Source organism: Miniopterus schreibersii (assembly GCF_964146895.1).
Source record: "Miniopterus schreibersii genome assembly, chromosome: 10".
Lineage (NCBI taxonomy): Eukaryota > Metazoa > Chordata > Mammalia > Chiroptera > Miniopteridae > Miniopterus > Miniopterus schreibersii.
The window spans coordinates 15,105,217-15,122,199 of NC_138110.1; the positions used below are offsets into that span (position 1 = coordinate 15,105,217).

The following is a 16,983-nucleotide window of genomic DNA, read 5'->3' on the forward strand; positions in this document are numbered from 1 at the left end:
AGTTATTTTTAGCCTTTCTTTTATAAGAAAAATATGTTTTCCTTTGACTCAGGACAAACTGGTATTTCACTAAATTGAGAATGACGTTAGTTAGCTACCCTTTATTTAGTACTTATTAGCTGCTGAGCAGTGAACTTACATCATCCTACACAAATAGGAAAATTCAAGCTCAGACAGGTTAGGTAATTTATCCCAAGACACACAGTCATTAAAAGGCAGAACCATAATTCCAACCAGGTTTGAAGCCCTAGTTCTTTCCACAACATTATTAAGGCCTCCCTATAGTGATCCCTATAACTTTAAATAAAAGTATACCATAGTCCAAGTCATAAATACAGAGGTATGCTCATTGATTGAACTTAGAAAGTTAAAGTATCCTATTTCCAAACCGGCAATGCGTGTGAGCCTGGACTACTCTTATCTATATGTTCCTCACCCAGCCCCACCCCACCTCCTTGCTGGTGCTCAATACATCTGATGACAGTGAAACCGAGGGGCCCTATAACTGTTATTAAATTTAGTTTTAAATCCTAGATCTAAAAATCACCCCCCCCCATACGTCTTAGCATGGACCTGACTATTGGTCACAAGGTCCAGACCTCTGGCAGGCTCAAGATAACATCTTGACCTAAGTTATATTTCAGCTCCCGAGCCTTAAGGTGGAACAACCTTCTAGCTACTTTCCCATGCGACCAGACAGAGGGACGGTGGAAAAGACCTCAGAGCTGCCCTCAAGACCTAAAGAAAGGTCCCATCCTTACCTCACCTCCGACCAACCAGCTCCCAGCAGGATCCCGAACCCCTAACTCATTGGTGTCTTGTGGTTTCCCCTATATAACTTGTAACCTGCAGCCACCAGGAGTGTGGCTTTGAGCATTAGCTTCCCGCCTCCGCATGGACCGATTCAATATTAAACTATATTTTCTTTCTATACTGAAAACTCCTGCTTGTGCATTTCTTTGGGCCAGTAGATGCAGGCAGGCGGGCGCAAGGACAAACCACTGGGGCCCCGGGAACAGTGACAAGCACGGCAACACCTGGAGATCCGGAACGAAACGCGAGGTCTGGTTTCCCAGGGGGCCCTGGCGCCCACAGCTGGGAGCGGTACCGTCAAATTCAGTTGAGAAAGTAGAAAGTAGAGAGGTGGAGACGGAAGGGGGCGGGTTGCTGCCCCGGGCGAGTCTGGCGGTCAGGGAGCGGCGGGTCAGCGGCACGGGGGAGAGTGGAGCAGGGGGCGTTGAGCGGCTAGCGGCGACAGGAAGCGGCGCGGGGCGGAAGGAAGCGGCGCAGGGCGGGCGCCGGGCTGGACCGGAAGTTGCCTCTGCCCGGCGTAAAGATGGCGGCTGCAGGCACGCTCGCCCTTGTCCTCTAACCTCTCGTAACCAATGGCGCCTCGACGCTCTGGTGACTCATAGGGACGACCTAGGCGCGACATTGTATGATGCAACGTTGGAGTCGAGGAAGCCGCCGGTGCACGTTGCGGTGACAGCGAGGCGGCGTGTTGGGAGGCGATGTCCTTGGAGGTGACCCGGGCGACCGCGGGGATGGTACTAGGTGAGTGAGGCTCGGGGGCCCCCCGGGTGTGTAAGCGGCGCGGTGCCCCTGCCTGGGGCAGGAACCTCGCCGAGGCCCATTACCGGCACTTACGGCCGGGCACCGAGTGGGCGCGGCCACCCGTCTTTAGACGTGACGGTCGCAGGAAGGGTGCGAAGGGCCTGGGCGCCCCGGGCCGGGACCGCCGGGCTCTCCCGGGCCTCCCTCCAGCCCTCCAGCCCTCCGGGCCCCGGGCCTGGGCTGGCGGCCGCTCCCCGCCCTGCCCCCTGCAAAAGCGCCGTGATCCAGCCGAGGCGTAGCCCTCCCGTGTCATTCTTCCAAGCGGTCGTCCGGCAAGGGCTGTGGAATTCCAACTCTCCTTCCCACAAACTCATTTCTATCTTGAGATCTCCAGGCCCACCCTACGGGGCGGTAGGAAAGGAGCCAGGAGAGACCAGGATGGGCATCAGACCGACTAGCTGGGACGCCTCCTGCAATGTGTTTCACCTCAGAGCTTCGGTTTCCTTGAAAGGCCGGAGGGAACTGGTGTTTTTTTTTGACATCCGAGCCCTGGCACTGGGGGGGGGGGGTGGGGGGTGGGGTGTGTGTGTGTGTGTGTGTGTGTGTGTGTGTGAGAGAGAGAGAGAGAGAGAGAGAGAGAGAGAGAGAGAGAGAGAGAGAGAGAGAGATTTTTATCTCATCCTCCGCGCAGGCCTTCAAGATGGGTATCGTTTTTCCCTACTTTATAGCCAAAGAAATTAACTTGGAAAGGTTAAGTGAGCTCCCCGGGGTCGTCCTTGCTTTTAAGGTACAACATCCCAAGGTTCCCGGCTGGCTGGCCAACTTCAGAGCCCCTCTTGATTCCTGGGGACGCAAGTCGACGGGAGCAGTGCCAAATTAAAGTGATCGACATTCGTTTTGAAAAGCTGTATGTTTTTATGAGGTGGATGTCATTGAAATAGGGGTGTGGGGAAATAATTGATACAATTTCTTTTGGACAGGGGCAGGTTTTTTGTGTGTGTGTGTTTTTTTTTTTTACTACAGTAAATCAGGTGCTTGTTCTGTTTACAGAGATAAAGAATGGATAAAATAGTTGCGGTGTGAGATGACTGGCAGTTATTGTCCAAATAAGTGACTTCTTCTCATTTTGTAAAACAGCAGAGCTGTACGTGTCGGATCGAGAGGGAAATGATGCCACCGGTGACGGAACCAAGGAGAAACCCTTTAAAACAGGCCTAAAGGTAGCATCTTGTACGGAAACAACTTTGCATTTGTTAATGACCTGTGTCAGTTATTATGTGACTTCCCAATAATTTATTTCAAGTGCTAGGTTTTGAAGAGATTGTTTAGAAAAAGGAAAGTAAAAATTGTGTACGGCTTCGTAGCTTTAAGGGTATTAGATCGAAGTCTAAACTTATTTGAACACTTTTAAAAGATGTCTTCTTTTCTTCCTTATCGGGCATTGCACGTTGGAATTTGTCTCTCCAATGAGTCAGATGGCCAGTTTTTCAATTCTTGTCGAAATTATAGTCAGCTTCCCTCAGTTACATTGACATCATACCCAGATTTCTTCCAAACTAACTCCTGGGAGGCCTCATGGTGAATTTACAGCTAGAATCCTGATGTGATCATGAGCTTTGAGACTCAGAGACCTAATTTATATCTGTACACCAAGAATGGACCCGTTTCTCAGAACACGTGCTCAGTAACTCCTGAGTCTGGAGCTTGAAGCCAGATGCTAATTTATTAGTGTACTGTTATTTCTCGGGACCTAGAATCCTTGAATGACTTCAGCATATTCTCTCTAAGCAGACTTATATGGAAAGCTAACTGTAGATCAGAGGAGTTTTTCAAGAGCATCAACTCAAAATATAAGTGTTAGGTGACTGAATGCATCAGGTTAAGGTGTGGGTCCAGACATCCCTTGTAAAATAGCCATGGGTTTGCCTTGAACTGAAATGCCTGCACTTGCCAGGTAAGGAAGATAACTTAAGCTCCCTCCTTGGACAGCACTAAGGAAAGCTCTGTCAAGTTTTTAACTCTTAGGGGGAAATCTTTCTTTCATTTCTGGGTTATTGGGGTGACTTGCGCTCCCCAAACTGACAACACTGTTTAGGTGAATGTTTGCAGAATGTCACTGTTAGCAAGAGCATGCCATTCTGATCTGGGGAATTACAGTTTGGCTCCTTCAACTTCAATAATGTGAAAGGAGGGATCAGTAGAGAGTGTCAGGTATTAAGTGAATTCCTAATGATTTGCAAACATTCCTACAAAGTCTAATTGTTAAAAAGATGAGTTCTTGGATGTTTTTAAAGGATCCAGATTTCCTCCTTCTCTGTACCAATCATTGAGTTGGAACTACTATTAAAACAAGGCAAGGTGTTTTTTAGGTTTCAAAACCAAGCCTTTAGAAAAGGTCACTTTTTGAAAGCTTCAGGTCTTATGACTGGAGAGAATAATTCCTTACATTTCTTGGTTGACTTAACAACATGGGAGAAAATTTAGGCAGTTAATAAAACATCTATCTTTTACATACTTTCATCTATCTTTTTTTAAAAAGGAATACGAACTATAAAATGTTAAATGACCCAGCAATACCTGATGTGTCCCAGTATTAGTGAAAGAGGTATTCTACATAATGGTAATTTTCCAAATGAAACTTAGCCCTTTGTGTTCTTAGACATTATTTTGTTGCTAGAGTTTCAGAGTTGACTTACCTGTTTCTTAGGGAGGCTTAACCATTTAGATGTGATTTATAACTGGCTTTTGCTATTGGCTGTCTCCTCTGTTGTCAGCATAACTCCCTCTGGTCCCTCTGCCAGTTAAAATCTGTTGCTTCTAGTTTACTTGTGCTGGAAAACTCTTTACTATGTAGCTTAACTTGCTAGAATTGTTGCAAAAGGACCTGAGGGCTAAGTACAGTGTTCTTCAGCCAGTAATTCTATCAACTTTGATTTTTGACTCCTGAGGTCTTTATGCTCTCTTCTTGGCTCTTGATTATGTTTTAGATCTAGACTGTTGAAGTTGCCTCATATTTAAGGTGTTATTTTGATCTCAAATATCGTACAATGTTAAGGATATTTTCTTTTTCTCTCCACCCAAGGCTTTGATGACAGCAGGAAAAGAACCATTTCCTACCATTTACGTAGATTCACAAAAAGAAAATGAGGTAGCGTCAACCAAATACTTCGCAGATTTTACTTTCTGAATAAATTTTCATCAGAACATAGAGGTCTTGAGAAATTAAATATCTGCTTTTCTCTTTAGCGGTGGGATGTTATTTCTAAATCACAGATGAAGAACATTAGGAAAATGTGGCATAGGGAGCAAATGAAGAGTGAATCCCGGGAAAAGAAAGAGGTAAGCAATGAATTTGCAACTGTGAACATTTGAAAAGTTAGAACACTAGAAACCATGTTAACAAATTGCTTTATCATTAACATTAGGCAGAAGACAATTTGAGAAGAGAAAAGAACCTGGAAGAAGCAAAGAAGATTACCATTGAAAACAATCCAAGTCTTCCAGAGCCAAAATGTGTAAGTGTGACATGTACTGTCGCAAACACATTGACTTTTATTTCTGTGTCTGGGGCCTGCTGCGTGGTTTGTTCTTTGCATTGTCTGTCTTTCCTGTCCTTTTAGAAGGGATAGAGAGAAGTAATGTTTTAGAGTTTTGAGACTAATGGTCCTTTTGGGGTTCATTGTCTTATAAAGTTTAGGACTTGCATGTTGAACGAATTCTGGCTCAATTAAACCTGGCAGACCCAGGATCCAGCCTGGCTGTGCTGTATGGTGTTGGTCAAGTGATCTTACCCTCCCCAAGTATCTGTTTCCTCATAAAACAGAGATGGAAATCCATGACTTTCACAATTTTTTAAATACATACTAAGTTTTGTGATTTTATGATATTGGATTCCTTCTCTATTGTTTCTAGAACAGAATACTAGACTGTGAGTGGGCATGCTAGATCTCAGACTTCTGATCGCCGATGAGTTGTCATATTTCCCATTTCCTTAGTGATGAAGTTGTTTCCTTGGCTGTATTCTCCATCCCCGTTACTCATCATCTCCTTCATCCCCCAAACGAAAAGCTGTCGAGCCTTTGTTAACTTCTACCTCCCAGAGTGTCTGGAAGGACTGTGAGGTCTGGGAAAGGGCTCCATGTAGACTTGGATTGTTGCTATTGTGAATTCATTTACTCATTGATTTTTCATAGCAATATCTGAAATTCTTGGTGTTTCTCATTGTTAGTTTTGCACTAAGAGCAAGAAGACTCAGATTTTTTTTTTTAACCACTCAGTATGGTGAAATTTTCTGGTTCTGACCTGCAGTAGAATAACCTGTAGTTTTGCACCATCTGCAAATTTAAAAAAAAAAATTTTTTTTTTAATATGTCTTAATTGATTTCAGAGAGAGGAAGGGGGAGAGAGAGAGATAGAAACATCAATGATGAGAGATAGTCACTGATTGGTTGCCTCCTGCACGCCCCACACTGGGGATCGGGCCTGCAACCCAGGCATGTGCCCTGACCAGGAATAGAACTGTGATCTCCTGGATCCTAGGTTGATGCTCAACCACTGAGCCACTCCCAGCCGGGCCATCTGTGAATTTTTAAGACTTTACTGCCATCCATCTAATATTAGTGAAAAAAATTGATGTGACACGATTGATCAAATGTTATTTATTTTAATTTGACAGGTGAAGATTCATGCATTAGAAGGATATAGAGGCCAAAGAGTAAAGGTGTTTGGCTGGGTCCACAGGCTGCGTAGGCAAGGTAAATGACGTAGCTTTCCTTTTCTCTCTTTTATTTTTAAATATCCCTGTTCTTGGATGAAGAGTAATGTAAAAACATTTACTTAGGGATATTTTGGTTTTTGGATGCTAGCTTTTAAAGGAGGTAATAATTTATATCCTAAATTTGTTCTTATTTAATATGACTATTAAAAGTTTAAAACTTATTTAAATCTATTTAACTGTAAGCAATCACAGTGATCAGAAGATATCCAATAAATGTTTGTCTAATTGAACTTAATTACTTAATGAAAAGCGGGAAATGGAGAGCCAAATCTGAAACTTACTTATGGCAGTAGTGGTGACATTTATAATCAGTGTATTTGTATTGTACTTCTCCCTGGGTCCTGATGACTTTGCTTTTTCTTTCTCTTTTTATTATTTTATTACATGTGTTTTATTGTAAATGGTTACCAAATCCTTTATAAAAAGAAATGGAACATTTGCCCTGACCGGGAGGCTCAGTTGATTGGAGCTGGTCAATTCCTGATTAGGGCACATACCTAGGTTGCAGGTTCAATTCCTCGTTGGGGTGTGTACAGGAGGCAAGTGATTGATGTTTCTCTCTCACATCAATATTTCTCTTCTTCTCTCTAAAATCATGTCCTCAGGTGAGGATTAATTTTTTAAAAAGGGACATAAAAAAATGATTCTGTACCACAGTAGTTCTTCTGTACTTCCCCCTGAGTTCACAGTACCATTAGGCACTGCAGGGTGTTCAGCGACTAATAGGACATAGTCCCTTATCTCAGGTTGCTTACTGTCTTGCTTTCCTGTGATCGTGTGGCTCATGAGGATCACATCAGGTTTGAAAGTACAATGAAGAAGATAACATACTTTACAAATACTGAGTAGTGATATAACCAGTGGACACTTCAGAGGACGGGAACCACCTGGGCGGTTTGAACTTTCAATACATTTCTTTTTCTCCTTTTAGGAAAGAATTTAATGTTTCTGGTGTTGCGGGATGGTACAGGGTTTCTTCAGTGTGTCTTGTCGGATGATTTGGTAAATATTTTCTTTTATTTGTAGCTAAAATTTATATTTTTTCAGTAGGTTCCTTTATTGTTAGTTTTGGGAATTTTAGGATCTGAATACATATTTTAAACTATTATTATGGAAAACATTTATTTGTTGGAAAAAACTGGCTGTTTGTTCTGTGGAACTTCTCACAGTCTGGATTCAGTCGGTTGCATCCTAAGGTATTATATAAGCTGGAAGTTAGGTCTATCAGTTTTTGGTTTTGTTTTTTTTCACCATTATTTTGTGGGCAAAGCTGTGTTCTTCCAATTGCATCATTGAAAAGCACATAATGTCTGGTTGTTTTTTGTTTTGTTTTGTTTGTTTTATTTTATAAATTGTGGGCTTGGTGTTGATAGCCTGGTCCCTGCATTATAAAGTTCCCCATCACTTTTCTCCTAATGATTTTAGCAACTATTGATGATCATAGCTTAGATGGACTCTGTGTATTATTTAACAGTCTGAATTTCAAAGAAAAATAAAAATGAACGTTTCAGATATTTTTAAGAGATGGGGGCTAGTATCATTTATGCCTATGTATGTAGGTAAAGTATCTATTTACATATATGTGTATATATACAGATAAATCTTTTATAAAAATAGCTATTCTTTATTAATATTAAAAATTGATGGCCATCTTATTTTACTAGTTTTAGACCAGATAACTTGTTTGTAAATAATCCCCTTTGCTTTCTATACGTTAGAATGTTTTAGTGTAAATGTGAATAACTGAATTTGAACTTGATTTTTTTATAGTGTCAGTGTTACAATGGAGTAGTCTTGTCCACTGAGAGCAGTGTTGCAGTGTACGGAATGCTAAATCTTACCCCAAAGGGGAAGCAGGTGAGTGGATTGAGTTTCTCACTGGGTGAATAGTTGTTTGTTTTCCCATGTCTTTATGTGTACTTCTGGTATTTTGCATATAAGTACACAAATATGATGCACTTGCTAAATTTAGTATGCCTTTTCCTTTTCCAGTGAAATCCCACTGTACAGCTCATAAGATGTAACAAACTCAGGAATTTCCAACCTTATACAATTCCTGAATAGTCCTTATGGGCCATAATGTAGCCACTTTACTGTGGGTGTGTGAATAATTTTTCAGCTGGTTGGAAATAAAAACTTAGTCTACCCAAGAAATATCAGGAAAGAACAGTAATTCTAAATCTGAAAAATTCTGAATAGAATTTGAAAACCTCTTTTAAAAAAGTTAAATATAATTCTGATATTCAGAAATATGTTTGTTCCCCAGCCAATAGGCAGATAACCTGTACCAGTTACAGTTACTTGTTGGTAATTATTGCTCAAGTAATTACTACTGTGCTTATACTCATTGCCTGAGAAAGAAAACAAACAAAGGTGACATACTAAACACCAGAGGGAACCCCTAGAGTCTGCCTAATACACTAGAAATATTGATAAAGAGAGTCAGAGTTCATGTAAAACTTATATTCAGAATGCATATCTGATCCAAGTTCGCTGGATTTTCCTTGGAATTAATGTGATTAGGAAATGGAGTGGTTGTTGTGATGTTACTTGCTGTCCAGTGTTTGGCACCATGATAATTATGTATTCTGTGATGTGTGGCTTCTAAAATGAATTGCTTTTAATGGAATTATCAGGAAGAATTTGAATTTTTACTATACATATGTTCCAAAGAGAAAGAGCTTTTAGTAAAATCTTTGCATTTAAGGAATTTTTTAGTGTGAGTATTCTGTTATTCTCAATTATTTGCCAAGGCTAGAAAGATACACTAAAATGTTAATAGTATTACTCCAAGTTGTGGGATTGTAGTTTTATTTTTTAGTTTGTGCTAATTAAAAAAATATGTGTGTGTGTGTGTGTGTGTGTGTGTGTGTGTGTGTACTGATTTCAGAGAGAGGAAGGGAGAGGGAGAGAGAGAGAGATAGAAACATCAATGATGAGAGAGAGTCATTGATCGGCTACCTCCTGCTTGTCCTTTACTGGGGATCGAGCCCACAACCCGGACATGTGCCCTGACTGCGAATCAAACCTCGATCTTCTGGATGCTAGGTCAATGCTCAACTGCTGAGCCATGCCCAGCCAGGCTAATTTTTTTAAAACTTGCATGTGTATTTACTTGGAAAGGAATATTAAATATACCAATATAAAATTGAACTATTGGGTCTGTTAGAAGGGTAGGCTAATAATGATGAGGTTCTTAAAAATATCAGCTTACCAGAAATTTTTGTAATCAAATGAAAGCTCGAAGTGCTTGCTGTATGACAAGGAGTTTGGGTAAGAAAAGTGACTTTATTCGGAAAACCAGCAAGCAGAGGAGATGGCGGACTAGCGTCCTAAAAAACCATCTTGAGAAAGTACAGAATTCAGGCATCTTTTATGTCAGGCGACAGGGAAAATGGGGGAGGGATTTGAAGTCAAGATGTGATTGATGGCCACAGACATCTGGACCCCACCAAGGGTCCAAGGGGAATGGTGAAACTTCTTTGCTTTTGTGTAATAAACTCCAGTTGTTGTGGTCCCTGTTACAAGGTTCCTATAAATCTTTTGATAAACAATCTTTTTGTTTTTTTACATACCTTCCTTATCTCCTTGGGGAGGTAGTGGCCCCAGGGATGTTGTTTCAGTAATTCCTAGGCTACAGGTTAGATCCTTGAATGATTAGGATATCTATGTGCAGGACTACGCAGAAGATTCTAACCCACAAGTTATGGGAACTGGGCAGGTTCCAGCAAGGTGGAGCCAGAAAGACTGGTTATTTGAATCTATTACATTTGACATAAATTAAAATCTTTACTATAAATTTTTTGTTTCCTTCTCCTTCCCTTTCATTCCCCCCACCCCACCCCCACCCCTTTAAAAAATTTAGGCTCCTGGGGGCCATGAGCTGAGTTGTGACTTCTGGGAACTGATTGGGTTGGCCCCTGCTGGAGGAGCTGATAACTTGATCAACGAAGAATCTGATGTTGATGTCCAGCTCAACAACAGACACATGATGATCCGAGGAGAAAACATGTCCAAAATCCTGAAAGCGCGCTCCATGGTCACCAGGTGCTTTAGAGATCACTTCTTTGACAGGGGATACTGCGAAGTAAGTGTGCCTTTGTCATCTCCTGCAAATGACACCTTTGGCCATTCTTCAGCTTGACTAGGGGTGCTCACAATAGGCCTTTCTTTACTCCTTTTCATTTGAACAGGTTACTCCTCCAACCTTAGTGCAAACACAAGTAGAAGGTGGTGCTACACTCTTCAAGCTTGACTATTTTGGGGAAGAGGCATTTTTGACTCAATCCTCTCAGTTGTACCTGGAGACCTGCATTCCAGCTCTGGGAGATGTTTTTTGCATTGCACAGTCATACAGGGCAGAACAGTCCAGAACACGAAGGCACCTGGCTGAGTATGAATTGCCTTTTTATTTTTATTTCTAAAAAATTTTCGACGGGTGAGGGAGTGGATGGGGAGAGATTCATCAAAGAACTTAGATGCATAAATGCATAACCGATGGACACAGACAGTAGTACGGGGAAGGCCTGGGGGTGGGGCAGTTGCAGGGTAGAGGGGATCAATGGGGGAAAAGGGGGACATCTGTAACACTTTCAACAGTAAAGATAAATAATTTTCTAAAGAAAATATGTTTAGAAAAGCAACCTTTATGTAGGCAAAGGAGGTCTATGTAAATGTGTTGGTATATTAAGAGACTGTATGAAGGTCAGTTGAATAAATTAGTAATTGAAACCATGTAAGAAGTTTTGCCTCTTAGGCCATTGCTAGCTAAGGCCTTCCTTTTACTTGCTTTGATCCTTTATATGTTATGGAATAAACAAAATTTTATTATTTAAAGGGGAAAGGTGGGTGTGTGGGTCTAAAACTAGTTTGCAGAGTTGGGGGTGGTTAGTATGGATGGCATTTTACCTTTCTGGATGGTTTCCCAATGTTAAAATCCTTGCTCGAGAAACTTAGTAAAAACAAAGAGCAGCTCTGAGCCAGAGTCTCGTTCTTCAGATACACTCACGTGGAGGCAGAGTGCCCTTTCCTGACCTTCGAGGAGCTCCTGAACCGACTGGAGGACTTGGTTTGTGATGTGGTAGATAGAGTCTTGAAATCACCTGCAGCAAGCATAGTGTATGACCTCAACCCGGTAGGTCTAGTGTTTTATGGAAATACAGAATAATGATTCTTTTTTGAAAGGCAGTAAAGTTTTCACCCTCAGTGTTTATAGATTAAAGGGGTTGGTGAGCTTTGAAAGAAGTGGCTAACAATTGCTGCTCCTCCAAGCTGCTTCAAAGGCGAACTAGCCAAGATCGTGCAAATAGCGTCAACATACCCGTACATACACAGAGGTAGGGAGAGGGTCATATGTCACTTCATTTTTGTTAGGGACACATTAACTTAACTGGACTACATAATAAGCAATATAGTGGGTGCTCAGTACTGTTGCATTTCAGTAAAAGCAGAATAGCTGTTGACGATAACAAACTTTAATTTCACTCCAATGGATTCAGGAAATAATGAGTTTGCTGGAGTTAGTTTATACTCTCGCGTTTTACCACAGAGATTTCCAGTTATATAACCACCATCTCCCCCTCAAATCAGAGCCCAACAGAAAGTTTGAAACCTCTTTTATCTAATACTCTTCTGACATCCCTTTCAGGGTAGTGGTAGTACCTTAAAAGTGAAAGCATTTAAAATGAAAGTATTTTTATATTCATGCATTAAAATAATTGCCAATAATTTCATAACATTTTAACTTAGGAGGAAGTTCATATTTGTTTTTCTTTTTAGGAATGTCCACATTGATTTTTAGTCTGAAATAATATTTTGCAATAATACTAAGTAGTTTTCCTTAAAATGGAAATGTCAGTGTTATTTTCTGTATACATTGTATTTTTTTCCTTCTGCTATAGAACTTCAAGCCCCCCAAAAGGCCTTTCAAACGGATGAACTACTCAGATGCTATTGTATGGCTAAAAGAACACAATATAAAGAAAGAAGATGGAACTTTCTATGAATTTGGAGAGGTATGTATTTTCTAAGCATTGTGCTTACGTGGATTGTTCCTTCTACTTAATTAATCAGATGCAGGACGCATCTGCTTGTTGTCAAATAAATGATAACAGAACCTTCTTTTTGGGGTTGAAGATTCATTGATTTATAGATCTAGAGTAAGCCTTAGGACGGTGCCTTTCTGTAGCATTCAATAAATATTAACAAGTTTTTAGCCTTCAAACCCATCCTTTGCCTCTTTCCTCTTCTGTGATCAATCATGAGCTCTGGTTGTAATTCTCTAGGCTGGCAGGGATACTTCAGAAAGTTGTGAACCATAAAAGTACATGCAAAATGTTGGCATGTGTTTTGTTGGAGAAAGTGTCTGGCTCTTGCAAAAAGGGTTCCTCCCTCCAAAACAGTAAATCAAAACTCCTTTGTGTAGACAGGATTTAAAGAAGAAAATAGCCATTGGTTAAAATGCAAAACTAAGGCCTTGATAGGGAAGGTGGCCTGGTGCCCAGATAAACTGAGTGCGTATCTTTTTTGCCTGGGACCACACTCCGAGCATGAATTGGGAGTATAGATCACTGGGTTTTTTTAAATTTTCATTTACTGATTTGAGAGAGAGGAAAACATCGATTTGTTGTCCCACTTATTTATGCATTCCTTGGTTGATTCTTATATGAGCCCTGATCTGAAATTGAACCCACAACCTTGGTGCACTGGGACAGCTCCCTAACCAACTGAGCTGCCAGGGCTGGGGTATAGATTATTAACACTATTCTAAGCCCTCTTTCCTGTGCATTTAACCATTCCTTATATAGTATTTGCAAACCTAACTGTTCTATAGATGAAATGTATCTACTGCTAGCTAGAGGTTTGTTTTGTTTTTAGATGGAATTTACAGAGAGGACAAACAGTAGGCTTGATCTATATAAATTACTCTTATTGTTTGAATTCAGTTGATGTATAATAGAATTTTGCACTGAAAACTTGAGAACTGTTATTACCTAGTACTTAGCAAAGTGTTGTGATTGAGTGGAAAGAACACAAGCTTTGGAATAAGAAGGTCCTCCAGGTGGGCTTAGCGTCCACCTCTGTCCTTACTGCTGTAAAGCTGAAGGCCAGTGACCCTGCTCTCTGGTTCCTTATCTCTGCCTTGGAGGTAACATCCACTTTGCAAAATTGTGAGAACTCAATGAGCAAAATGCCTAGCAGTGCCCCTGGCAAAGGAAGCCCTCGGAGCATGTTAGCCCTTACTCTGTAGTCATACACACGAGGATGCTATACTAAACAAACAGTCTTCAGACTTTTTGGAATATGCAGTAAGACCCCTTTTCCCCAATTAAATCTTATACAGAACTCTAGTATGTAAAGCAGATAAAAACTGAGAGACCAGAGTTCTCACACTCACCTCCCATCTCCTCTCTGCACATCAGAGGGCGCAGGGCTCCAGGGACTAGCGCTTGGAAACCACTGGGCCAGGTGATTGCTAAGCTCCATTTCAGTTTCTACATTAAACAAATCAATGAGTCTTGTCCAGTTCTTTCATCAGTTTTTACTAGGACCAGAGTTTTCACTGGAATTTATGTGTGGTTTACTGAAGCATGTTTTGAAAGAGAAACAGATTCATCATCATCTTAACAATTCTTGGCCAACTATTCCAGGTGTGGTTACACTTAATATTTGACATTGGTTATTTGTCTTATGACTGTGTCTTACTATCATTGAAGGCATATAGATTTATTATAATAGGAAAGAAGTGCAGATACCAGGAGAGTTAAAGATTGTTGTTATTAATAACATACACTGTAGATCTGTGATGTTCTGGGGCATTCACTGATTATCTTATGCCTTCTGGGACTAAGTGGACCAGTTTGCTTCAGAGATAGATGAAACTGGCCACTGGGAAAATGACTGAGCAATGTCTAGTCATGGTGATGATGACTTGGGTGGTTTATTTGGGGGTTCGTTCCACAAGCAACATAGCACGTGAGATATATTGTAGAAGAAGGCAGATCATTTTACAGTTCATTTAATAACTGAGTTTTTAATATATTTATTTTTGAAAGAAATTGTCCCTTACACCATGTGGATGGGTATGGTGGGTGCGTATTCTCTCCTATGTTGCATTGAGAAGAGGAAGGGCAGCTACTGGGTGAGAGAGCTGCTTCTGTCTTATTGCATTTTGTGCTGTAAATGTTAATAAAGTCTTGTTTCACCTCAGGATATCCCAGAAGCTCCTGAGAGACTGATGACGGACACCATTAATGAACCCATCTTGCTATGTAGATTTCCCGTGGAGATCAAGTCCTTTTATATGCAGCGCTGTCCTGAGGATTCCCGCCTTACCGAATCTGTCAGTCGTGATTCCAATAGTATTAGTAATTTTGCTTTTTAAGGGGGTGGGGACTGTCATTGGAATAGGATATAGCTCATGGAAAATATTTCATTATAAACCTACAATGACTACTTCAAGAAGTTTTTTTGTCCTCTCATAGGGTTTAACATGCCTTGTTAAATTGTAGAATTTTAATAATATTTTAATTTTGTCTGATCATAGTACTCCTTTAGCTGTAGGAGCTAAACTGTGATTTTCATTTAGACTCTAAAGCAATGCCATGACTGAGAGCTTGGTTGTAACAGCATTTGATTTACTTGTTTTTAAAGGTTGACGTGTTGATGCCCAATGTTGGTGAGATTGTGGGAGGCTCAATGCGTATCTGGGATAGTGACGAAATTCTGGCAGGTTATAAAAGGGAAGGCATTGACCCCACGCCCTATTACTGGTACACAGATCAGGTAAAAACAGTTTTTTAAATACTCTTCAAAATTTTTCATTGTAATAGTTTTGTATAAATTGAAATTTAAGAGGAGATTATTCAGTGTGGGACTTTGGCATTTAAAGAGCTGTATTCAGTTTCATGGTTATAATAATGTGTCATGTGAATATTGTTCGTTTTAGTTTTGGCTAATAATAGGGTAACTTCATTTGAAACCCTGCTTAACCGCTGGCCTTGCTTGTCGCTACTGAGTTTTTAAAAATTTGTCATTAGAGTTGACCCATATCTAGTGCTCTCTTTCATTTTCCTCTTATAACCAGAGAAACTATCTTAGTTTAAAAGTTTGAATTCTCTTTTTCCCAAGGTGACACTTAATCCCTGGTTTACTTTTCATACTAAATTATTTCTTCACATGTGGTCCATGAAGGTGTATAGATTAAGGGTTGAATTCTTTTTTTTTTTTAAATATGTCTTTATTGGTTTCAGAGAGGGGGAGAGATAGAAACATTAATGATGAGAGAGTCGTCATTGATCGGCTGCCTCCTGCACGCCCCTGACTGGGGATCAAGCCCGCAACCTAGGCCTGTGCCCTGACCGGGAATTGAACCTCGATCTCCTGGATCCCAGGTCGATGTTCAACTGCTGAGCCACGCCGGCTGGGCAAGGGTTGAATTCTTAACCACAATAAGCTAACCCATTTCACAGTAGAAAATCTTAACTATTTTAGGAAGATCTATAAACTAAGCATATTCTTTTCTCTTTTTTAAACAGAGAAAATATGGCACCTGTCCTCATGGAGGCTACGGCTTGGGCTTGGAACGGTTCTTAACCTGGATTCTGAATAGGTATCACATCCGAGATGTATGCTTGTACCCTCGCTTTGTGCAGCGCTGCAAGCCATAACTGATTCCTCCTGAAGCAAAAGGCAAGGACACGGTTCAGGAAAGCAACAGACTGCCTCTTTCCAAAGAACAAAAAGCCAAGATCTTCCCTTTTTTTATTCCATGGGGATATATCTGGTTCTGTTTCCTGTTTTTGTTTCCTATTCCTGCTACCACAAAAAGCAGTCCAAAACACTGGAACATAAAGTAACATTGATGTTGTCATTTTAAGAAAAAATATCCATTATAAAATTTGGGAGAAATACGTGGCATGTAACTCTGCTAATATGAATACATTTCAGCATTTTATCTAGTTATAGGTTATAGTTTTTGTGCCATATATGCCATATATATAATTAAACAGTTTTTAATTATGGCCTAAGACATTCCAGTTATTTAAACTCTCTGTCCTTTTAAATATAACTGAAATTCTTTAATTTGTATCATTTTATTGCTTCAATGAGTTAAAACAAACATCTTGGGAAGATTGACACTATGGTGTAAAAATTTGCTAGTATTAGAACAGTATAATTCAACACTAGATACTCGAATCAAATGAAGTCTCTTGCATCAGTTATTAATGTTTTCTAAATCTGTATAGCTGCTTATAATTCTGAGGCATACGAATTGATATGGAAGAACTTTTAAAAAATGGAATTGCCTTAATTTGAAGAGCAAAGTTTTTGTTTCAGTACTTCAGTGAACAGCATCCTTCCTAGCATTAATTTAAGCTAAAGGCAGCCTGATCTTCCCTTTTTCCTGGTAGCTCCTAAATAACTAAGAATAAGTTCCAAAAGAATTTGCAGCCAGAATCTTAATGACAACTGTAAGTGACTGAGTCGTCCCCATCATGCCCTCAGATCTAATCTGTATTTCCTTATTAGCTCTCAGCAGGCTTTTTGAATGGCTTCATTTCAGATTTGGTTCATTTCTCCCCCAAAATGCATGTCATGTATTCTCAGACTGTATTCGCAGCAATTAATAAATGGACACATGTAAAAACTTT

At 40.4% G+C, this 16,983-nt stretch overlaps 1 protein-coding gene across 1 annotated transcript; it reads left to right on the forward strand.

Annotated features, from left to right (window-relative positions):
* The first annotated feature begins 1,305 nt into the window (after positions 1-1,305).
* On the forward strand, positions 1,306-16,983 carry NARS1 (asparaginyl-tRNA synthetase 1). The gene is made up of 15 exons (XM_081149697.1): positions 1,306-1,554; positions 2,692-2,774; positions 4,637-4,702; positions 4,801-4,893; positions 4,980-5,069; positions 6,230-6,308; positions 7,263-7,333; positions 8,102-8,188; positions 10,197-10,418; positions 10,525-10,724; positions 11,330-11,465; positions 12,232-12,345; positions 14,541-14,672; positions 14,984-15,115; positions 15,868-16,983. The coding sequence occupies exons 1-15, from the start codon at positions 1,512-1,514 to the stop codon at positions 15,997-15,999; spliced, it is 1,680 nt and encodes a 559-aa protein (XP_081005823.1). The 5' UTR covers positions 1,306-1,511; the 3' UTR covers positions 16,000-16,983.